At 33.5% G+C, this 26,528-nt stretch overlaps 1 protein-coding gene across 1 annotated transcript in view; it reads left to right on the top strand.

The window, feature by feature from the left end:
• Positions 1 to 26,528, top strand: part of LOC111057612 — a 176,885-nt gene that overhangs the window by 10,762 nt on the left and 139,595 nt on the right. The window contains exon 3 of the mRNA XM_039431326.1: positions 3,828 to 3,936. Coding sequence (XP_039287260.1) covers positions 3,828 to 3,936 — 109 coding nt within the window. The remainder of the gene's footprint in view (positions 1 to 3,827; positions 3,937 to 26,528) is intronic.

The raw sequence follows: 26,528 nt of genomic DNA, 5'->3' as shown, positions 1-26,528 counted from the left end.
AGCAGAAGCAAATGCTAGTTAAGGATAAGCTATCCTTTGCACTGCTGTGACAAATAGTCACAAGAAGTCAAGAATGGCTTCACAAACCCGTTCCATATTTGGCAGAGCTTCAACTCCTATAACTCCCCAAGAGATGGAGCCAAAAGTATGGCACATTAAATGTCATTGCTGATGAACGGTCAATTTTTCGCTTCTGGCGAACGCGAGATAGATTGTATTAGAATTAAAACGTTGAAAGTTCACTCAGTAGTTGGCTAAGTGATTGAATTTAGCTCGGAAGCGACCTAGGAGTTGGATTTTATATGACGTTTTTACGAAAGCTATTCGTTTGGAATTTAAGACTTGAATGTTCTGGAACATCCTAGAATGGCTGACCTTCAAATTCCCCCATTTTCTTCACCTATTTCTGTATCTGTGATTGCAACTCCTGAAGCAGGATACTCTTTCACGCATTTCCTTACAACCCGGAACTTCTATTTTATTAGAATAATTAGAACAGTGTAACATCATCCATTAGATACTTAATAAGCACCAAATGCAATGTAACAACCTTACCCAAAACTTCATTAATAGAAAATTGCTATCATTCTGCTCCCATAATAAATCATGAAGCTATCTAGATTGTCTCCACCTCATTAATTCATTGGTTAGTTGCGTTTAAAAACGCTTGCAAGTAATGTACCCGCGAGGAGTTTCTCATCCAATTTATAGTTCGGAATTTTCTCATCAAATTTTAATTATTCCTCCCTGCGTTTTCTTATCGTTAATAGGTAGACATTAATTGCTTGGAAATTTCTCACGAATCCGGAATCGGAATACTTGTCTTCAATGAAAGCTATAAATTTGGAACTGTTAAATTCAAAATTCTTTATTCAAAAAAATAATTAAACAATCAAATGCATTCCAAAAATCAAATACAATATTGTTTCCTAATTTCTAATATGTGTTCCCTATAGGCTACCCTGTGTGGGGACACTTGATATATATAATAAAATATTTATATACAAATTTAAATATTATATCATGAAGAACATAATAATTGAATATGGTATTATATTGAAATAAATCAATATGTCAATATTTATAATCATTCTTGCACACATACATACGCACACACATTCACATATGCGCACACATTCATACGCACACACATTCACACATGCGCACAAACACACACACACACACACACACACACACACACACACACACACACACACACACACACACACACACACAACACACAACACACACACACCACACACACACACACACACACACACCACACACACACACACACACACACACACACACACACACACACACACACACACACACACACACACACACACTTACACAAAACTTAAAACTATGTACGGAGTGGTTGCTGTTTTTTTTTCATATTAAGTTCAATTTTATTCATAGTTAACGTTTCGTTTTTTTTTCAAAGTGCTGATGTAATTAGACCATAAATGAATGCGTTTAGAAGAAAGAGACAGTGATTGAAATTTGATACTGTCTTACTGTTTACGCATACCGGACGGGATTTGTGAGTTCAATGATCTTTGATTGTTGCAGTGTTCATGTCGTGTAATGTGTAAATTATACTAAATTTAGACCTATATTAATTTAGTAAAAAAATCATTCGGGTTGTCTAGTTGTAAAATGAATTTCTTGATTTCTTTTCTAAATAACTGACGTGACGTTATTTCCCTTGTTGTTACTGGAAGTGAATTGAATATTTTTATAGCTATGTATTTGAAGTGTCGTCTGGAATGTTCTAATCTTGGTTTTGGGAGGTTAATGTCCTGTGAATTCCTGAGGTTTATTCTTTCTCTCATCTGTTGAATATCGAAATTATTTTCAGCTAAATCCAGCAATGCTTTGAATAGAAAAGAATGTCTCACTGATAATATTGATAGTTCTCTGAAGAGCATCATTGAACTATATTGTTTAGGTTTATTACAAATTATTTTTAATATATGTTTCTGACCAGTAATCACAGGTTTAATATGAACATTGTATGCACTCCCATAGCATATTATTCCATAATTTATTCTAGAACCAATAATTGCATGGTATAATTGTAACAATACTTCTTTTGGACATAACTGTCTGAGGTAATAGAACTTCCTTATGTATACAAATAACTCATTTTTTATCTTCTGTACATGATCTGACCAAGTGAGCCTACTATCCAATATGAGGCCCAGATATTTAACTGTACGTGCTTGTTTTACAGTTTCACAGTTACACAATATATTATTCACCTGTTGCGCACAATCTAATTTATGGAAGTAAATACTAGTTAACCCCTGATCCGTGTTTTGAAGATTAAATTGTATTATATTAGATTTGTCTGTGTTGATAGTTAATTTATTTTCGCAAAACCACCACCTAAGGTGCTTAAGATCCATTTCTAATTTATTTTTAAGTTCTTGATTTGTTTTGGCCGAATAAAATATAACTGTATCGTCTGCAAAAGATGTAATCTTTCCCTGTAAGTCACCATCCGTCAAATCGTTAATAAATTAATGTTATAATCATTGTTCTCGGTTAATTAAAATTGTAGGACAGAATATTCATAAAATTTAGGTCTAAAAGTGAAAAATTATGTTGGTGAATGTGCTGTTAGATGAAAATGATTTTGACCACAATTCAGTTACTTATAAAGTATAATTATTCGAATTGAAGTCATAACCTCCTTGTGATAGAATGATAATTTTATGAATATTAAGTTCACTATAGTTGTAAATTTTTAAACCTCTCTTCATGGAAACTAGAAACTTGAGGTTCAATATTGCCGGGTTATAAATAGTTAATGCTCTTGAAATTTTGTAATTGAATCAAGTTAGTATGAAGAATGGCTAGAATAATCAGAAACTGAAATTCAATTTCTAGTTCAGTAGACAAAATAGTTTTGTAGGCTAAAGTAAATAAAATATGAATAAATGGTTATAGTATCTGCTAAGTCAATAAATCTTTATTAGGCATAAATATGAATCCTAATGGAGCCAATAGTGGGAAGCTGAGTTTGAAGAGCTAGTGTGCAAATATAAAGAAGTGACAAAAATGAACCAATTTTTCGAAGCGTGTTCCACTTTGGAGTTTTTCGACTAATAATAATAATACATTTATATCATAGTACAAACATTTCTATCACAAAATTAGTAGTTTACAAAAATCAAAAACAGAATGTATACTACTTGACGTTTGGTCTGTATACATTCTTCTTTGTACTAATTATGGATTGTGATTAAAAATGAATGATAAATTCTAATAAATGCTGTTCTTATAAGTTTGAATATTGCTGTTTATGTTAGATTAATATTCATTCATTTATATAGTCTATATAATATAATATTCAGTACAAATTGTATAGTGTTAGTGATAAGGCTACAAAGCTGCAGGCTTTAAGAATTGACGCTTGAAACATTTCAAATTTATTTCATAATAATTGAATTGTGTAATACTTTTGAAGAAAGCATGATGAATGTGTAAAAGCTGACTTGCATTGATGCGGGCTGATTACATCAAAACTCTTGACAGTTCTACTCATTTCACTTATGTAATGAAACAATCTAACAATTTGCAATTTGTTCATGACCCAGATAAATGTATTAGTGAATATTTTAGATTTATCATCATTATTATTTATTATTTTAGTAAGAAAGCTAAAGAGAATTCTTTATCAAGTCTTCTTTTGATTTCCCGCTCATTTTTCTATATTTGTATACTTTTCATATATCTTAGACATTTTTCTATATTTTCTACACATTGTTCCGTATTTTCTGCACAGTTTTCTACATAATTTCTCCTTTTTGTTTCAGATTCGTACTTTTCAAACGACACTATCAAAAATATTTGGATATTTCACAAAAGTACGAGGAGGCCAGGAACATTGCTTACTACTTGGAGGAGAAATATCACGAAATCAAGGTTAGTTTTTATTTTGTATTTGGAACGCTATTAATTTAATTATAGGTAATTTGTATTCCTGCTCGAATGTATAAATGTTAACCAGTTCTAGACTGGTTTTTGAGTTATTGGATAAAGGTTTATCGTTTGAAAATTCGTCATAGATAAAAACATTTGTGGCGGTCAAAGTTATCTGTCCTACATATTGGAATGAAACTTATGTTAGGTTCTAAAACCACTCGAATTTTATGTGTTAAATTCGTTTTTCTAAGGACAGCAAATGAATTTTCATATCGGTTGGTTAGATAGTAGGCTACAAATAATGGGAAACAAAATAATGTATTACAGTTTTAAAGGTCTGTGATAGATTACAGTGTAAATAATATACTAAGAGATGGACACCCGAATAAAAATGAGTCACTTTGAATACAAAAAACTGATTGGCATTCTATTCTTGAGAGTCAACTTGAACGTTAGATTGTCAAGTAAGAAAATGTCTAAGATCTGAGATCACTAAAGCAAAATTAACATAGATTTAATGAATGAAATAAATTATTGTTTCAGTCCAGTCTAAATTCAACTCGAATTAATTAACAGATAAGAATAATTATATTAAGAGATGGACACCCGAAAAAAAAAATGAGTTACTTTAGATACAATAAACTGAATGTCATTCTATTCTTGAGACTTGAGAGTCAACTTGAACGTTAAATATTGTCAACAAAGTAAATCACTAAAGCCAAAATAACATGGGTTTGATGAATGAAATGAATTGTTGTATCAGCAAAAGGGACTATTTTTCAATGAATCTCACCATTTTCTTTTTCTTCTATACCTTTTCCCACTCAGGTTTTTCTCACCATATAACTTAGTCTAAATTGAACTTAAATTAATAAACAAATAAGATAATAAAACTCAAAAAAGGTGAAAAAATGTCTGTCGAAACGTGATTTGACCCTAGCTTACAAATTAGTTCCAAGAAATCTTTCTAACCAATAGTACATCGCTATCTATTATTTGTTATTCTTTGTTGATTTCAACGAATTGGACTCCCTTCTATTGTGATCTACATGTTTGATGCGGCTGTATTATTTGTGTCGCACCCCTCGGGAGTATTGTCTGTCTCCCTCTGTCCCTTGTTGCAGGGGAGTATTGTCTGTCTCCCTCTTTCCCTTGTTGCAGGGGAGTATTGTCTGTCTCCCTCTTTCCCTTGTTGCAAAGGAGTATTGTCTGTCTCCCTCTTTCCCTTGTTGCCTAGTTTTGTGTGACATGAGCCAGAGTCACACTGACATGGCACAGTATTGGACATTGCATGTCATTCATTCCCCAAAGACTATCCTTCGACGTAGAATGGCCAAGTGTCACGGTAGTACACGTGTTTCCTGTGTGGGTCGGTTCTGTTGTTTTTTCCATTTGTTTGGAAGAGAAAACTGAAGATGTTCAGAAATAAATTCACTACGGTATATTGAAGATCTTGAGAAATTGCGAGGAGAAGGTGTAAAATTAAGCTACTTTTCAAATTAGTATGTTCTTTCTTTCTGTAGAGTAGTCCTTAACAGTAGCCCTTAACAATACATACAGTGTTTCCTGTATGAATCTGTTCTTTTGTTTGTTCTATTTGATTTGAAGAGAACACTAAAGATGTTTAGAAAGAAATTCACTACGGTAATTTGAAGATCTTGAGAAATCACAAGAAGAAGGTGTAAATTTGAGATTCTTCCCAAATTAAAATGTTCTTTCTTTCTGCAGAGTAGACCTTACAGTAGGCCTAGATTACAGTAACTCTACAGTAAAACTTCTTACCAACCTAACATTGCGTTATCTTTACAGTGATCTAAATATACCACTTGACATAGATTGGCAAAAATAGTAGGCTGAAACCAAGCCACTGATTATTATTCAAATTGTGGTCTATTTATTGGTTATTGGTTAATCCAATGATTACCAATTAGATATTGGTTTATTGAATGATATAAGCTTGATACATTATTTATTGGTTATTCAAATTCTATTTATTATTCTTGTCTAGAATACAGTAAAATTTCTTGTCAATTTAACATTGCGTTATTTTTACCGTATTTTAAACATTCTACGTCTTGAAATAGAAAGGTATAGATAATAGGCTAAAATCAAACTACTGATTATTATTTAAATTTTTGTTTATCTGTTATTGGTTAATCGAATGATTACCAATTACATATTTGTTTATTGAATGATATAAGCTTAATACATTTATTGGTTATACAAATTCTATTTATTATTCTTATCCATAGTACAGTAATATCAACGAGAATAATGAAAGACCGAGTTATGTGGTTGGCTCAACAATAAATTTATTAGAATATCAAGATTCAGTTCAGTTTACAAGAGATTGACAATGGTGTGATAACTGAAACCAGTATCTCGTCGTTTTAATAAATTTGTGGTTGTGACAACTTCAAGTCTAAGTATTCAATTCTCAGTCCATTTCACCAGTTATCGACACATTTTTGTGTAACAACCGAAACCGGTATAAAGTTATTTTTATAAATTTGTGGCTGTAACAATTCCAACTTTTAATTTTAAATAATTTCCTGTTCTTTGTCTACCAATATTCCTTATGACATTTGCGTTTATAAATGAATGAATAGGTAACAAAATTGTGACTAATGATATACAGTGATTCATCATTCATATTCTCATTTAAAATTTATTTGACAACTCAGTATTCCTCTTATGGAATCAATTACAAATCCCTTTCTATTCTTCAATCTTTAATCTATAGTCTCAACTATAGTAGGTAGTGCAGTCTTAGAAATATATCAGTATATATTTCTATGGAAACAGGTACAACTGTTTGAAACTGCTTGAATGAATAATCAATAAACAACACTTGAATTGAATTTTAAGCTGCAACTAATATAGGTGGAGTCGAATCGTGTTTGGTTGTAAGATTTTATGCCGACAGGTGATGAAAACACTGATATCGTGATATCATCGACCAATCCAGATACTGATCCTACCATACATGGCGGCCCAAAAGAGAGACAGAGCAAAGAGAGAGATGTCTCATAAGTTGATAAATAGGAGGCAGAGAAAGACAGCGAAAGATATCTTATTCGAGATATATATTCAACCATTGATAGGCACAGGAGAGAGACAGATCAAGAAAGGGAGAGGTATTCTATAAATTGATAAAGAGGTGGCAGAGAAAAAGAGATATATTAGTACAGATACTGTTTCAACCATACAAGGTGGCACAGGAGAGGGATGGAGAAAGAAAGAGAGAGATACATCTTATAAATTGATGAAGAGGAGGCAAAGAAAGAAAAAGATGATCGCTACGAGAAAGAACTAGTTCTTCTGCTTCGAGAGAACTAGTTATATTACTATATTTTGGCATTCATGTGCTCGTTGAACGGGGTCGGGTACGAGTTTGAGTTCGCCAAGTATTAGATTGCGCAAGTCCAAGTTGGTTGGCGGGGTACCGTTCTCAAGTGGAGTCTGATCTGAAGTGCCCCTTCGAAGCACAGGTTTCCAAGAGCATTCCATAGGCGAACTTTCACTACTAGATCTTCGCCAGGAGTTATTCAATAGCGGCGTGTTAACATCTTTTCTAACGAGCCGAGGCTATTGGGAACACGGCTAACGATCGGCCTTCCCTGTAGGTCTGTGCTGTGCTGTGCTGTGCTTGATTGTTGATGTGGTTAAACAATTTGGGCCGCTTGTGAACTGGCAGGCCGTGATTTGTTACGGAACTGTACCGGCCGGATGAGATCTGAAATGAGAATAGTAGTTGTGATAAAACTAGATTGAAAAATCATAATTATGAAAAGAATGAACGTGATCTAAAAATATAATAAAAAAGTTATAAAGAGACAGACAATGAACATAACTGGTGTAAGTAATAAATAGAACATAACATGCATAACACATGGTTTCACAGTTTCTTCTGTAAAGATTAAGCACATAATACAAGTACTGTTTTTTTTTTAAGAGTGACGCCGACATAAATCCAGGCTTGAACATGGGTAATGGGAAGGAAATAGCTGTACATACATAATTAAAACACAAATATTTAGTGGAATATGACGAATTTAATCTCATTTCTCCTTATTTCCAAGATCTTTGTGTTTTCATTATGCACTACATCTCACCAGTCAATGTATCAAAAGGTGTACGTACAATCAGTTCTTGTTATGTGTGAATTACAGAATAATCAATTATGATTAATTACAATTATGAAATAATTGGTTATCTGTTACAGAAAATTCTGCTCTATCATTCAAAAAAAATACCAAGAGATTCAGTACTTAATCTTGATTATGTTCACATCCCACCAAAGTGTTCGTATCGTTTAATAAAGAGCAAAACTAATTTCCCTAGATTATATTTCTGCTGTAAATAAAATATTAAATTCATGTTTGTTTCATCTCTAAATCTATAAAAAGACACCTCCCTTGTCAGGTTCCAATAATTAAAATCGACCGTGTAGATTTAAGGTCGAAGATCTAAGGTTCCAATGTCTACAGAATCTAGCTTCACCAATTATGTTCATTGTCTGAGTGTATCAACAGTTATTTATAAAGGTGCGTACAGATTTACGCGCCGCGAACATGAGCAATTCAATTTTAATCAGCTGATGCCAAGCTTTTTATATCGATATCTTACCGGTTCTGTAAAAATACAGATATAATCAGCTGATTAAAAGTTGATTTAGAGTTGATTTCTTTCATTGACAATGAAAATTTAAGGTCCTGCAAAATAACCCACATAATAGATAAGAGTAATAATAGGTGTGACACAGAAGTATTTTGGATTGTAGATAATGATTAATAAAATTTGAATGAGAGTTTGCAGAAATTTAATGTTGATCAATGTAGGTGGATGAATGAAAGACAAGTGAATTGAAACAGTGAAATTAGGTGAACCCCTTTTTTTATAAAGAAGAAATTGTTTACTTTTCTTCTCTACCATTGTTTAATGGAAACATAAGAAAATCAATGTAGGAAAATACCCACTTCTTCTCTCTATTCATGAGTTGTGTGGAGAGAAAAAACTCAATGTGGGTGTGCTAAATAAAGAAAGAGTCTTTTAGCAACTAAGTGTAAATAAGTATAGAATGTGACGACTGACAGTGAAGTATTGCACTAATGGGTCAAGTAAGCAAACAACGCATTTCAAATTCAAGGCTAATGTGCCATTTTTGTCAAATCAGGTGCTCTGTGTAACAAAAAGTTTCTGATAATTTAGAGAAGGCGTTGTACAGATAATTGTAGCTCGAGTTCTGTGACGTCACCAGATAAGATAAGTGCGGTGTAACAAATTCACATATGAGCGGCTTTAATCTACAGTAGTTGACGAAGAATTTGTCAACTTGAACGCTAAATTAATGCTTTCTCTTGGATGTTGTCTCCGTTTTTCAAATTAATATTTTCACACGTATCTGACGATAAAAATACTAGCCTAACCTTGACAAAAATAATAATTGTTTTATTTGAATTAGTGGGAGATTCTCAGCAGAATACATCATGGAACTATAAACAATATACATATATAAAGGTGCGTACAGATTTACGCGCCGCGAACATTAGCAACTCACTTTTAATCAGCTGATGCCAAGCTTTTTATATCTGTATCTTACCGTTTCTGTAAAAATACAGATATAGCCAGCTGATTAAAATTGAATTGCTCATGTTCGCGGCGCGTATATCTGTACGCACCTTAAGCTACATTGGGTGTTGAAGTGATACTCTCATATTACCATTAATATTATCTATCATTTCCTTGAAATTTTATGATTTATTGATATAATTTATTATAAATAGGTAGTTATAATAATGATAATCAATATTATGGTAAAATCACTTCACTTGTATTGGCTACTTTATTAAAATAAATAAAAACAATATTAAAACATGAAGTAACCTTTATATTCAAAACATTTTAAAACTTTAAAACATTTCAACAGTTGTTGTTTTATATTGTTTTTATTAATTTCAATATATGGTTTATTGGTATTATTAGATGTAAGTTACATCATTGTCATTAATATTATTAATATTGGAAGTTTGAAACACAGGAAAGTTATTACTAAAAATAAAATTAAATGATAAGACATGAAGCTATCAATATGAATAACTACTACAGTATCTCTTTTGCAACTACATAAAAAGTTTAAGAATGCAACTATTATATCATAGTCTGGTGCCTTTTATCTAATGCTAATGTATAAAATTAGGACTTTATTCAACTTGCTGGAACACTCCAAATTCATAATTTTGTTCAACATTTGAGTAAAGATACAATACATTCACCGAAATCATAACTGAACCAATAGAAAGCTGTAGTTATACAGGGTGTTTCAGAAGTAGTGTCGAACATTCTAGAGTATTTTTCCTGGATTATAGGAGAGTACAATAATGTCGTATTTGAAGTGTCCAAAACTCAGCGGTTATCCTTATAGCTGCAATTTTGTTTTTTTCACTTAGGAATTTTTCTCTCAAGAACGAAATGTTGTATTGATCTGAAATTTGGCATGAATATTTATACTATAAAGACTCAAATTTAAAAAATAAAATATCAAATTTCCGATGTAAATATTCAAAATGGTGGCCATTTCAAATTTCACGAAAACCGTTCACTACAGAAAATTTACAAGATACAAAAAAGTTAGCAAACTTCATCAAAATTTCAAGGATACCTTATCTATCAGGATTGATCAAATGATAACAAAGAAATTAATTCTTTTCGTACTGCATGCATGACCACTTCTCACCATTTCAACATCAATATTGAATTTTCAATTCCAATTGTATTTAAGATGAAGCTATGAAACTCGGTATGGCTCCATATGGACATACAGCTGATTTTACAATGTTTTTCAGATGATCTTGTTTTTCTTGTGCATGCATGTAGTACGAAAATAATTAATTTCTCTGTTATGCTTTGACCAATCTTAATAAATCTTGTGCATGCATGTAGTACGAAAATAATTAATTTCTCTGTTATGCTTTGACCAATCTTAATAAATAAGGTATCCTTGAAATCTTGATAAAATTTTATATCTTTTTTGTCTCATGTAAATTTTCTGTAAAGTGAATGGTTTTCGTGAAATTTGCCATCAACATTTAAAATGGCCGCCATTTTAAATATTTACAAAAAAAAATTTATTTTATTTTTAAAGTTGAGTCTTTATAGCATGTATATTCATGTCAAATTTCAGATCAATAAAACATTTCGTTCTTGAGATAAAAAATCCTAAGTAAAAAAAACACTCTGAAACACTCTATATAGCGTACGGTATATTACAGTATATTTTACGGTATACCTTCTGAGGATAATGAATACTGAATCCACGTGTATCAGTTACTTATCGATTTATGCCAAGTATTGATACTTGGCATTATTTTAATTATTTAGGGTTGAATATTGATGAATGAGCGTGCATCTTCTATGCATTTAATTAATTCCAGTGAGTCGAAACAAAACTGTAATTATAATTATTGGCATACTGCTGTGTTTCTTAATTAGCTTCTTTTCATTAGTTCTCTTTCTCTCCCTTTCTCTCTCTCTCTTTCTCTCTCTCTCTCTCTCTCTCTCTCTCTCACTCACACACTCACTCATTCTTCTGTTATTGTGACCTTTCAGTTTTGATTTGTCTCGGATTGTCGTAATTTGGTAGCTTAGTAGAATTTACTGATGATGAGGTGATGAAATACAAAGTCAATATAATACTAGACAATAAAACTTGAAATTAAGTTTATGATCCTTGTGCAAGGATATTACAATAATGAACTATTCAATTCACATCTATGAGTGTTAAAATTGAATTATTCTTCCTTTGTAACGGACTTCATGTTTGCGAAGATAATTTAAAAGGAGTGCAGGCAATTATTGGAATGTAGAGTTCCTTGAATGAGGTCACTTGTATTGAGTATATTTTTATTATAATTATAATCATTTACTATTTTATCACTTTTCCAAATAATTTTCAGTCATTATATTAATTTATTGTGCTCTGTTTTTGTTGCAGGTTGGTGATTTGAAGTCAGATTCATTTTAGAGGTTGTAAGTAATTGAGCTTAAGTTTAACATTTATTTTAGTATTTATAAGTTTTGTATTCTACACATAAGCTAGTTCTCAATAATTCCTCCTCTTTACAGTTATAATATCATTGGTTATGAATTATTTCTCAAAAATTCGACTGAGTCACTGTCAATGTTGTAGAACCGTTGCATGATGAAGTAAAAACACACATATATTGTCAAAATCTTCCGTTTTATTCTGTACAGGGCCATTTTCAGCTTGAAAATGTAACCTGTGTGGTCACGAAACCATGGTCCTGCACCAAATGATACGGTAGAATTTGACAATATTAATTGTGTTTTTACTTAATTATTTCAACTTCCGTTTCAAATCTCAAGCGTATTTTATTAAACAGAATAACTTAACATAATTTTAAAATCGGTTTTAAATTATATTCGACCTAGTTTAAACTAGATTTGCCTACAATTATTCATAGGCTTCAGTTTGAAAGGAAACAGATTGCACTCATTCAAGTTCAATGTCGTTTTATATCTTGTCTTATCATCAATATGAATGAATAACTTGAATAATTTTTTGAACGATTTTCAGCCACTGCATTACTTGAATTTATATTTCACCACTTCCATATTCAAATCATATTTCCATAATATTCTATACAATAATGCAATATAAATATAAATTTAAAATTTGTAATGCTGATCTATTATATTTCAACATTTTATTCCTTCAAGTGAAGTAGCTACAGCACTAATAATTTACTTTATAATCAAATGTTTAAATTGTTTAACAATACTTGGTTGTTGCATAATATACTGGCATGGCCTTGTTCCGACCAGAGGTCATAGAATGTAATTTACCTTAATAATAATGAATACTTTTATAATAACTATTATATTCTATACTCTGTGGTTTTTACTTGATTTTACTTGATTAAATGATTTTCTTGTTTGAGACATTACTTGATTTTCATGGGAGTAGTTTTTAGGAATGAATAAACTTGAGTTACTAGCCTTGGGAGATGGGTTTTAAAAATGTGTTGTGATTAGTCCCTTCGTACCCGTACCATAACATGAGGGTACCGTAATTCAAATTCTTTGCGTGAAAGTATTTCTTCAATTTCCAAGACTAATTTCCTTCCTCATATTACAACGTAGATGGCTACCAAACCGTATAACATCCACCATTACACGCTATGAAGCATGGAATGCATCAGTTGCCTTTGGGTTTTTTCGTTTTCAATTATGCATTTGAGTTATGTTTTTTGGAAGAGGTTAACATTTCTGTTATTGCTACCTACATGGTAGGCAATGGTTAAAGTTTTGTAATTTGGAACCCGTTAACTTACTACTGCTGCCTACATGGTGAATTAGCTGCGGATCCAACTGCATTAGTAACGTATTACAAATTCCGTTTATTTTCCTGTGATGGTCTAAAAAGGCTCTCCTAGACTTAGGAGAGCTTGCTAGGCTCATATCTAAGCATGAATGCATTCTGTCGCATTTTATGGAAAACTTGAATGACTTTGGAGGAGACTCATGTCAAATTTGGAGTTTTTCTCTAAAAATTGTCATAGTATGGTCAGAGTTATTCGTGATAACGTCCAACTGTAGCTTCAGATTATGAAAATAAATAAATTTGATGTAGGTCATTGTCAATCCCTCATATTATTAACTTATCGTGCTTGATTGTTTCAAACAATGGTCTGATTAATCTCTTAAAACTCTTTTAGATTCATCGAATTATAATCTAACTAGTAGTTCTGTGAACAGTAGACCTCACGCAGTTTTCTCATCCACAAGTATCTGATGTCACCTGTTCTAGTTGATTCAGTTGAATCATAATTTACTCTTAAAAACTGTTATTTGTTTTCTCCAAGATCCAAAACTCACTTATGTTGTCAGACACGGCCAGACATCTGTGTAATGCATGCTATGAATAATGAATAATCCACTTGTCAGCTGATTGATTATGAATAATTCTATAGTCTGATTGATCCTATCTTCAAAGTAGATGATATATATAATTATAGCCTAGTGATATCAGAGTATGGAGGAATTCCTTTTTTTATATTATCCTTAAAATGCAAAATTTCAAAAGACCTTGTGTATACATCGATACATCGACGCGCAGTTGAAAAAGAATATTCCTGCCAAATCTCATCGAATTCTATCAACGCGTTTGGCCGTAAACGCGTTACATACAGACAAAAGCAAATCGAGTTGAAACATAGACCTCACTACGTTCGGTCGAAAATATAGATTTATAGATTCATCATATTATCTAGGATGTAGACTTTGATTTTCCCTAAAAAAAATTAAGCTTCTCCTTTAATAATAATAATAATCTTCATTTCTGGAGGATATTTCTCTGTCAATAACTTAATTATGGTGCAAATATTGTTTTGAATTGGAAAGATAGGATATAAATACAGTATATGAATAATTTGTTATAAAAATTATTGGAAATCCATTAACTGGAATCTTTCATTGACATCCATATCCATTTTTCATTCTTAAATGTTTGAAACATTAGGATACTGCAAACTGATGACTGTAGTGTAGACTCTAGACCACAGAACTAGATAGGTAGAGTTATATGCTAGAACCAGCCTGCTCTCCCAGCATTCTAAGCCCCTCTGGGGTCACACAAGGCTGTACTTCCAGGCGTTTAGCTCGGACCACAGGTCTCCACATCGTCTGGTTTGATCCAAAACAATTCCACAGGAATGCAAACCTGTGCGGAGGCCTCTTAATTTGCATAAACAGGTTGTTATCCTTGGAGGAGGCTCGACTAGCGGCTCTTCCCCACTCACTCTCTCCTCTCTCTCTTTCTCTCTCTCTCTGGAGGATGTGTGGGCTCTACTACCCCTCTCTCTCGCTCCCTTTGGAGGGTGTGCGATAGGCAAAAACCACGTCATGTATCAAATGACGTCATTATACCGGTATATACCGGCTGGCCAGGTTTAGATGTATAGGTATTTTGGTGTGTCTGATTGCATATGTGTGGTACATGTAATAGGTGTGTGTGTCCTCCAAATGACCTTCCTTCTCGCGGTATAGCCAGCCCGGTTCAATAAAATTGCCGGCATTTAATTGAAGCCAGTTAGATGCCGATCGTTTCGTATCTAAATATGTGTGTAATTTTGGTCAAGTCTTCACACACATTGATCATTCTTCTGTAGTCTCCTTGTTGCATTGTGTTTCCTTGTAGCCTTGTATTTCTAGATATTTCGACTTGATTTTTTGTGTTTTGTGGGAACTGTAGTCTAGTATTTAGACGTACTTTTCGCCAAGTTTGAATATTTTTGCAATGGAATAATTTCATTTTTCACAATATAGTTACTACTCATCATTATGAGATTAATAAACTTGAGACACTTTGGAAACTACGAATATAGGCCTACGACTTGGAATTCACATAATATGGTTATTCACATGATAAATTCACATAATGTTGTTGTAAAGAAGGAAGGCCATGGAAGAAGGAGGAAAATAGTGAAAAGTAGCCTAATAGATTAATTGATTGAGTACTTTATTTTATGTAGATTACAATATAATACTAGCTTTTACACTTACACAATAGCTTACAATACAGCTAAATCAGAGATGAATTTACATAATAAAGACTAAGAAAATGATTTTTGAACTGCATGATATGAAAAAAGCAATTGGTAATAGCTACAGATAATATTGTCATGCATCTACATAAATTGGTGGAGCTTTGGACTTATCAATGTCCATTCTTTGGAAAGAATATTCAAAATATCCTTCCCACCAACTTTCTACCAAATCCTACTAACTCTCTACCAAAAGATGGACAGGAATAGAGTGGATTTCTTGTCGAAAAATTAATTTAATTCGATTTGAAATACGTATTGCGTTTGAATTAATAGTATTCTGGTAAAGTGCATACTGAACTGACGTACACTTGAACTTGGGTATTAAGTCGACTTGGTGGAGAAATATAATTTCGATTTAATGGAAGGCTGAAGGAAGAGACTGATGGGTAGTAAAGAGTCAGGTTGGTTGAGAAGAAAATTTTGATTTGCAACGAAAATTGAGCAGCCTACAGAGATTGCGATGCGTTGCAGCTCGTAAAATTGCTTTTTTATTACAGTTGTAAGTTGGTCGAATCGTCATTGACAACATTTTTCTCAATTCGATTCCGCATTACGTGAGAAAGGCTTTTCGAAACAGTTTTCTCATCTCCTAAATTTTTCTTCTCCTTATGTTATTCTTCACTTTTCTTCTCCAGTTTCTCTTTATTTCACTCCACATTTTTTCTTCTTTCCATGTTTTTCTTATCCTTTTTCCATTTTCCTAATCTTCAACCTTCTCCTTCACCCCATTCTCTTCTTCTTTATCATTTTTCCCTCTATTCCACATATTTATTTTTCTCCTGCTCCTATCATTCTTCTCTTTATCCTCGCTGCATTATTCACTCTTTTCTTTTTTTCTTGTTCTTTTAGTTATCCTTACTACTCATATTCGTCTTCTCATTCCCCAGCTCCTTAGTTCCAATCTTCCTCTCTTTTCATCTCTCGTCTTTTCATCCTTATTTTCCTCCTCCTCCTTTTCTCCTTTCCTACCTCCTCTTCTGCCCGTTTTCTTCATTTCTTCATACACATGATTTGTTCTTCGTCTTCTGTCCTTTCTTTTTTGCCTTCTTGTTTTCCCTCTTCTTCCTTTCGGCTGTTCTTTGTTTTCCTCCCTCCTCATCCTTATCATCCTTATACGTCTTCATCTTCTTTACATATTTTTCTTCTTTACTTATCTTCCTCCTCGTTTGTTTGAGAATTTGTGCTTGAAACAAATAAAATTTATTTATTTATTTTATCTTCCTTCCTCATCTTCCTCTTCTTCTTCTTCTTCCTCTTCTTCTTCTTCTTCTTCTTCTTCTTCTTCTTCTTCTTCCTCAGTTTTCTAAACAGCGAGAAATAAATTGAAACGGCTAGCGGTTATGATTTGAGCTGTGTTCTGGTGTGTTAGGTGGGGAGGGGGGGTGGTAGCTTTATTTCGAGAAGGTGGAATGAGAGAATCGATAATTTCAATCAGTCACTCGCCGAATTAGAATGATATCTGATGCAGTAAAAGCAATCCTACAATATTGAGTTCTGAGTTATAGATGGGTGATAGTCAGTCGTAAAAGCTGGCTTCAGGAAAGTGGCCATCAATTTTCAGTCTTCAGGTGTGTCAGGATAGGCTATCATTTCTATCTCAGCTTTACAGTATCCGGTATCTGAAGATTACAGGACAATCCATCAGCACAATTTATCATTTTCATGTGTTGGGACAGTGGCTCTGTTTCCCAAATTTCCAGTATAGTATTATTCCAATTTATTCCACAAGGATGGGACAGATACAATGCTTTGTTTCAAGTTTATCGGTGTTTAAATAGTACATTAAATAGTAAAGTAATAGTAAATTTAACCCGAAATTCAATTAAATTACATCAATTTTGAAACTTGAACAATTAATTAATATTTGAAATTCTACAATATCACTAATTAATTAATGAGTAAAGAGCAGAGGAAGAAAAAAGGACGAAGAAGAATGGAGGAGGAGGAGTGAGAACAAGAATTAGGAAGTAGAATAAGAAGACGAGGAGGAGAAGCAGGAGAGGAGGAGAAGAAGAATAAGAAGGAGAAGAAACGGCAGAGGAGGAGGAGGAGAAAGGAGAAGAGAGAATGATGAATATGAAGAAGAGAGTAGAAGAAGGAGGAGAAAGGAGAAGAGAGAATGATGAATATGAAGTGGGAGAGAGGAGGAGGAGAAAGAAATTAGAGGTGGTGGAAGAAGGGAGAAGATGATTGAGAAGTAAGAAGAAGAAGGGGGAGGAGAAAAGAGAAGACAAGATGAAGAAGGAGGTGAATGGAGGAAGAGGAAGGAGGGAGAAGAAGATTAGAGAAGTAAGAAGAAGAAGTGAAATAAGAGGAGAAAAAAGTGACAGGAGGAGAATGAAGAAGACGTGTACTGAGAAGAAGGAGAAGGAAGAGGAGAAAGGAGAAGAGAGAATGATGAATATGGAGAAGAGAGTAGAAGAAGGGGGAGGAGGAGGAGAAAGGAGAAAAGAGAATGATGAATATGAAGAAGAAGAAGAGAGGAGGAGGAGAGAAAAAAATAATAGAGGTGGAGGAAGAAGGGGAAGATGATAAGAGAAATAAGAAGAAGAGGATGAGAAAGGAGAAGAGAGGAATAAAATAATGAAAAGGTGGAGGAGAAAGAAGAAAAAGATCAAATGAGGAAGATGAATTAGAAGAAAAAGTGACGTAGAAGGAGATGATTGGTGTAGGAGAAAGAAGAAGAAGAATAGAGGAGGACGAAGAAGAAGTGATGTAGATGGAGATGTTTGGAGGAGGAGAGGGAAGAAGAAGTAGAAGATGAAGAGATGTAGAAGGAGATGATTGCAGGAGGAGAAAGAGGAGAGGATATGAGGATTGATTGATTGATTGAGTACTTTATTTATGTAGATTACACTATATACTGGCTTATACACTAATATACAATAGCTTACAATACAGCAAAATTATAGATGAATTAACATAATATAGACTAAGAAAATAATTTATTATTGAACTGTATATGATATGAAAAAGCAATTTGTAATATAATAACTATAGATAATTATATTGTTATGCATGTACATAAATTGGCGGAGCTTTGGACATATTAATGTCCATTCTTCGGAAAGAATATTAAAAATATCCTAGAGAGAGAGAGAGTGTGAGAGAGAGAGAGAGAGAGAGAGAGAGAGAGAGAGGAGAGAGAGAGAGAGAGAGGATGACTCTCTACCAGAGGAAGAAGAGAGGGGGAGAAAAAAGAGAGGATGATGAATATGAGGAAGAAGAGAGGGGGGAAAAAAGAGAGGATGATGAATATGAGGAAGAAGAGTGGGGGAGAAGAAGAAGAAGTAGAAGAATATAAATATGAGGAAGAAGGAGAGGAAGAAGTAGAAGAAGAGAGAAAAAGGAGCGGCAGACAAACAACAAGTAGTATACTGTATTTTACTAGTAGGTTGGATTGCGTGTTTGCCATTGGCTGATGTGGGGACGGACATGCGATATGGATGGCAGCAGACAGTTGTCCGATCCGATTACCGTCACGATTGCTGGATTGCTTGCTTCTACTTGTAGAATGGAACCCCAATACCACATGATGACATGTCATCTAATGCCGCCTCCACCCCTCACCACTATCTATCACTCGAATCTTTGTAAAGTATACCAATAGTTGAAACACCACCATAGATAGAATCTATACTTTTATGGAAGCTATATGGTACAGCATTTCTGTCCTCTTGTAGAGCACTTGAATATTTTAGTATAGAATTATTACATTTTATACTTTTTACTTATAGTGGAAACAGTACAATAGATTGAATCTAATGTCTGTGACAATCTACTGGGAGTATGCTAGTAACTTATAGAATTCCTACCTATAAAATTCCAACTGAATGGCAACTCAGTCTGATATAACGGAACTACTCTTTGTCTCCCTGGTAACAATGAATTTATTAATTATTGCAGGACATCAACTGATTGGTACTTGAATTAATAATATTGTCAGATGGGCGGTCAAAGAGAAAATTTGATGGGCTAATTTTTCGAACCACAATTTTCCAATGCAAGGATACAAATGGCCTTATCTTGGAATTAGCATACACGATTCCATCTTCAAATAATGAATATACAAATCGATATTGTCTGTAGGATTATTGCATTGTACTTAAACAATCAGCATAATATCTCTGCATAATATAGTTGATCTGAATATATAAACATTTGTGGAAAGAGTTTTTCATCGTTCTAAAACCAACAAATCGAACAAACCGGCATAAAATGTAATAATTCATCAAACCTATCATTTATTAACTTATAGTTTAGCATAACGTGTCAGGCTTTTTCTAGTCTATTTCTGGATTTTTATAGCAGCTCAAAGTAATGATGGGGACTTTTTTCTCTGAGAAGGTTTAAACTGAATCGTAACAGCTTGTCGTTCAAATTCAAAATTTGATACATTATGAGGAATTTAAGGATTTACAATTTTTGTAATAATTGTTTCCTATGTGTCTTTGAGTATTATGTACCAACTGATGATGTGTCCCAAATATTGCTACTGAAAATATCGAAATAATGGAAAACCAAGGCTTCATTTAACTCACCAGCTGCTCAGATTAAAGTCGAAATTATCACATCAATAGAATGAGAAATACTAAACTTCTTCACGAAGTGACTAATAGATTACGTAGACTTTGAACTCTTTTTCTTTTCTCACTCAGGATCAACTTTTCCCTCTCATGTTTTCTCCAAGATGATTGATTCTAATTCAATAAACTCACAATCAATTTTAATTCTGTTACTGAAATTTAACAAAATTAATATTAAATTTCAATATGTGTGAAATTGCAGATGGAAATTACTGAGATAATTTCTTTTATTCAAATGGTAATGAATTTATAATTATTATTAAACGAAAATCCAAATTCGATGCTGCAAATCACCCTGAAGATAATTAATTTTTGAATAATTAAATAAAAACACACGTATATTGTCAAATTCTGCACAGTTTTATTCCATTATGGAACGGCTCTACAACATTGACAGTGACTCTGTCGAATTTTTGAATAGTAGCGCTCATCGAATTTTCCATTTAACTGTTTACCTTGTTGTCAATATTTGCAGTAGCAAAAGTCTTCAGGGTGATTTGCAGCATTTAATCTAGATTTTCGTTTAATAATAATTATGTGTGAAATTCTCATCCCATCTTGAAGAATAACTCTTATTTCAAAAGAGTTATCATTTCCATTAGAGTCTCATTTCCATCTTGAAGTTCACGAACAATTTTTCAAGCTCAAAAATAACGTTTTACACGCTATGAATGGAAAGGAAATGTGAACAAGTAAAGGTAGTAAAAAGTGTCAAGTCTTTCTCCCGTGAAGAATTTGTGTTAAAAGAGCCTGAGTGAACGGATTTGAAGAGCTCTAGTCAGCTACCTGTCATCATTCCTCATTCTATGACATCAATGCTCCCCATACAACCAAAGCTGACAGATTGACGTGAATCTCTCTCTATAGCTTAATCGGTGTTTGCTTGAATAGACTGTTTCGTTCTCTGAGTGCCACTTCACTTCACTTCGTTCTCAGCTTGCAAAAGATCCTCAACAGCTCCTTGCAGATAATTGCAAGCAATCTCTTCCAGTCCACCTATTAAAACCCACAAAGAGATTAGTTTATTCCTGTAAGCTTCTACTGTACTAATGATCATACCATTAAAATCTTCTGCATTGATTGTTAAAACGTTGCTTGTATTTTTTTTAGTTTAGTATTCATAACGTCTATTAAGTAAGGGTATTTTTCTGTTCATTGAACAAAATTTGTTACTCGTCACCTATGTGGGCTTCTTATTCAAAACATTTATTTGAACTTTAAAATTCTTAGTTTTCGTTGTTTTTTAGTGAAAATGGACAAAATTCTAGGAAAGTGAAACCATAACCCTATTTTGGACATTTAAAATGTTATCTAAATTTAGGAGAGAAATAGTACAAGGAGTATCCTTGGTTTTTCTCTCCCAATCAGTGCTACTTTGTAAAAATTATAAATAAATAAATAAAATAAATAAGAAGTGAACATTGGAAGATGTGAATCTCGAAAACATTAGATGTGAACATTAAAAAACATTAGAGGATGTAAACTTCAACTCTAGGAAATCATATTATACTTTTTTCAGTTTGGTACTCATATCCTCCATCGATTGATTTTTTCTCTTTACATGCTATGAATGGAAAGAAAATGTAAACAAGTAAAGGTAGTAAAAAGTCTTAAGTCTTTCTCCCGTGAATAGTTTGTGTTAGAAGAGCCTGAGTGAACGGCCAGAGTATCTTTATTGAACAAAATTTGCTACTTGTAACCAATGTAGGCTTCTAATTCAAAACATTTGAACTAGAAGGAGTGAACATTGGAAGATTTTAACCTCGAAAACATTAGAAACAGTAATTAGAAGATGTGAACTACTACTCTAGGAAATCTTACCCGATTAACAATAATTTATTGTTAATTATTAAAATATCAAATAATTCCACTGATAAACAAGCCGTTCTTGATCGGAATATTTGATCGGTGGAGTATGAAGAACAAAAAACATTCATTCAACATTAAATGTTGAAAAAATTTGTTTCTTACATGTTTGTAACAGCTGTGCCTAGTTGAAAGTTGTGTGTATATTTTTGGCTTCAAAATTTTCTGAAATTATTTAATTTATTCAAAGTGCGGTTATAATAAGTGCAAAATTTGACTATAATTTGGTATTTTAATCATTCTTAATTCAAAATTATTAGAAATTAGAAATTATTTCTAGCTAATATATATTCTTGGACAGAACTTTGAACTTCAAATTTTCTCATTAAGAACATGACTATTTTTTTGGACATTTCATTATTTATCAAAATTTGGGAACAGAATAGTTTTGGGCTATGCCTGTTGTTCTATCCCGATCATATTCATATGATTTGTAATTATATCAACGAATAAATAGATCAATAATACATCATTTGAATACAACTTTTGTTTTAATCAGTTTAAAACTGAAACAAATTCAATATTTCCTGTTTATTTCAAAAATTTTATCATTGTTCGATGATGGTTTCAACACTTATTGTGACTACACAGTCACAATAAGGTTGGCGTTCGTGAATCAGCATATAATCAGCCAATCTTAGTGCTTCCTGCCCTGCCGACTCGTCTGAAAACGCGTGAAAAAACGCTTCGTGTGGCTTGGCCCTTGGTACAGTTACAGAGGACAGAGGTTGGTGACTGAACAACTCAACTCACTAAAATTTTATGTTTACAGATTTCCGGTTTCCCTGTCTACTATCTATAATCTGTGATCACTGTAAATTTCTGTATTTTCATGGAATCCCATTATATGGATATATTGTGAATTCATTATATTGAGTTTAAATTTTCTGTAATGTATATTTTTCAGAAAGACTTTTCGTAAAAACTTTTCATTTCTTTCAATATTTGTATTAAATATTACATTTTCAATTGTTTTACATGTAGTATGTGTTTAGAGAGCAATTATTGGATATCATCCTTGTGCTCTCAAACTTATCTCAAATAAATAAATACCGGGTGTCTATAAATGAATATCGGGGTTTTAACGCTTTATAAGATTTATTACATTATACTTACAGTTATTAATGATAATGTCAAATGAAAGAGCAACTCAAACAGTTTTATATACAAGCTTACAAGTGTTCTATGTGAGCACCATTTGACACACGGCACACATCAAGTCTATAGCCGAGTTCTTCCCAAACGTTGAGTAGTGTGTCTTCTGTAATTGTTGCAACAGCTGCTTCAATCCTCTTTCGTAATCCAAGGAGGTCAGCTGGTAACGGAGACACATACACACGATCCTTGATGAAACCCCAAAGGTAAAAATCGCATGACGCTAGGTCGGGTGACCGTGGAGGCCACGCATAGCAAGCTATGTCATTGGGCCCCTTGCGGCCAATCCAGCGGTCGGGTACAGTTACGTTCAACCAATCGCATACTTCGTTATGCCAGTGAGGTGGCGCACCATCTTGCTCACCAACGAACAAAAACTGTTTGAGTTGTTCTTTCATTTGACATATCATTTATAACTGTAAGTATAATGTAATAAATCTTATAAAGCGTTAAACCCCCGATATTCATTTATAGACACCCGGTATATTCAGGCCATATCGAACCACCAGATGAATAAAATAATTCTTAATTCCTCCTAAATTCTTTTGGAGACTTGAAGAAATCCAATTTTATCAAGGTCACTTTAAAATCGTCAATAAAAATAGCAAATCAACAGAGAGTTGTCACCCAATTAATTAAATTAACCAGTGATTTCTAGGACACATTTGATTGAGACCACCTCGCAGATGATTAGAACGCTTGAACCAGATCTAGTGTCGGTCAACTGATGGAGGTCCACAGTTAGATTCACTTTAATCTGTCAGCATTGGTTGAATAATAACAGCATTGATGTTATTTAGTAATAATACTGACTGTAAAAGAATAGGAAACTAGTGTAGCAATAGCCTAGTAGTTGGCGTTTTAATGAAATAATTAAGGCGGGTGTTGACCGACAATCGGTACCCCTTGAGGGGGGAAGGGGTTCAGGGGGGAGCACGTGCCCCATCCGCTCGTGCGCGTCCATCCGTCCAATTTCCTCCATTAGAAATAGTGGAGCACGACGAGAAGGCCAACTGTGTACCTAGGACTAGTTACAGCTAACTATTCTTTTCGATTTTTCTCTTCTCCTCATTCTATTCCTCCTCTTCTCCTCATTTCTCCTCCTTTCCTCTTCATTCCTCTTTGTATGGAGGTTCAAGTGTAATAGAGGCCGGCTGCGCCCTAACTTCGCACTCCTAGGTCAAAAATAAAGGCAATCATTCTATTCTGTTCGATTCTATGGAGGGTTAAATGTAATAGAGGGCCGACTGCGCCCTAACTTCGTCCTCCCATGTTTTTAATAAAAGTAGCGATTCAATTCAATTCTCCTCTTCTCCTCTTCATTCTACTTTTTGATCTGTCTCTCTTAAATTGATCCATCTCTCTTGATCAGTCTCTGTCTTGATCAGACCTGACCATGTAAAGAATTATGAAATAAAATATACAATATTCTACTCCCTTCGTATCTTTCGGTTCATTTCATACCTTGTTTTTCTCTCATATTTTCCTTTCAATTTCTTATTTAATTTATTCCCTCCCATTCCTTTTACCTTCCTCTTCTGTCATATTTCCCTTTCTATTCCTCATTAAATTTTTCCCCCTGCATTTCTTCCATCCTCCTCTTTTCTCATGCTTTTCCGTTCATTTCTTTTTTAATTTTAGTTGAGGATGGTGTTCACTTGAGCCCTAAGTTTGTGCGTTGAGGGAAATGGACCTTCTGTACCAAACTATCGGAAAGGGATTTTGTAGCTCATAACTAACTGTTAGCGACGCTAGCCTGGAACAATCGTCTTTCCAACGGGAGTAAAAAGAGAGAGTCAATTTTATCAACATCTCTGAACGATTAGATATCATGTTACCACTTGATCAATCACTTACGTTCCTAATATGTGATTTTTCAATTTCTTCTTTATCATGGGGTAATCATCATAATTTTATTTTCATCCTCTGATTCTTCTACTTCATCATCTTTTTCATATCCTCCTCCTCCTCCTTTTTCTTCTCCTTCTTTCTCTCCATCTACTCCTTCTTTTTCTCTTCATCCGTCTCCTACTCATCTCCTCCTGCTCCTCCTCCCACTCCTCCTCATCCTCCTCCTTCTTCTTCTACCACTCCTTCTTCTTCTTCTTCTACCACTCCTTCTTCTTCTTCTTCTTCTTCTTCTTCTTCTTCTTCTTCTTCTTCTTCTTCTCCTCCTCCTCCTCCTCCTCCTCCTCCTCCTCCTCCTCCTCCTCCTCCTCCTCCTCCTCCTCCTCTTCTCCCTCTTATTTTTCCTTGTTATCATTTCCTTACATGCTCCTCCTCCTCATCATTTTCAATTTCGATGATCCCATTCTCCTCATTTCATTCAAAAAGGAAATACTTCAGCACATCATTCAGAAAGGACTTGTTGCCCACCCAGTCTATACTAAGTAGACATGTCCAATTAAAAAATCACGCACTCTCAGTATCGACGGGGTCGATACTCTTCAACTTGGCGACGGCAGAAGTGATTCATAGAACATATTATGACTGTTACTTCAGTCTAGAATCTCCTCGTATATCTATCAGGCAGAGTTCCAAGTTGTCAGAAAAGTTTGGGGCAGTCAGTCTTTCACGAACCTTCTCTTCCCTGGGCGAGCAAAAGTGAGACACTCAGTCACGCGATAAAAACGTCAAAGTGCTGCACTTCGGGAAAAGCAGAAATTTTGTAGTAAGTGTATGGAAATTCTCCAAATTATAAGCTATCTCCAGGAGAAAGTTTGTTTTTGAAACAAGCAATTTTTGTATTGGTAGTGTGATGAATTTTTTAAATAGACCTCATGAGAAGAGAGAAAAATTGTGATTACCTTTTAAAATGAAAGAATTTGCTAAAGGAATAGTTAGCGACCGAGCGATAAAGCTTACTTATCAGTAACTGTATATTAGATAAGAGTACCGTTCTGTACTGAATATTTTCTAGAAAATTATTCAATAAAATTATAATTATTCTGCAAATAAAGCACGAATTATTTATGAATTGTTCATTGATTTTGAGGTTACACTTTGTTTACTATCGATCAGATGTTTTTAAAACAGTTCGAATGCAGCTGACTGATTCAAAGTATTGTCAAATAAATGTCATGCTGGCTTCACACAAGATATAATATCATTTCTAAAAATTAGAAAACTATCAATAAAGGACCAAGAATTTCGAATAAAAAAATAAAATGTATGTATTATCGTTGAAATTATTTATATTTAAGAAATTATATTATATGTCAGGTCTTATTGTAACTAACTAGGTCATAGCATGAACAGTATATTATTGATAAAACGGCAGAAATTAATTATAACAGTCTCAAACCTAATAAAAATTGTATAAGAATATTAATTTATTAATGGTTACTTCAACTGAACC

Source organism: Nilaparvata lugens, chromosome 6, assembly GCF_014356525.2.
Source record: "Nilaparvata lugens isolate BPH chromosome 6, ASM1435652v1, whole genome shotgun sequence".
In the NCBI taxonomy this organism is placed as follows: domain Eukaryota; kingdom Metazoa; phylum Arthropoda; class Insecta; order Hemiptera; family Delphacidae; genus Nilaparvata; species Nilaparvata lugens.
The sequence above is the reverse complement of the archived record's forward strand: the minus strand, read 5'-3'. Positions and strand labels throughout refer to the sequence as shown.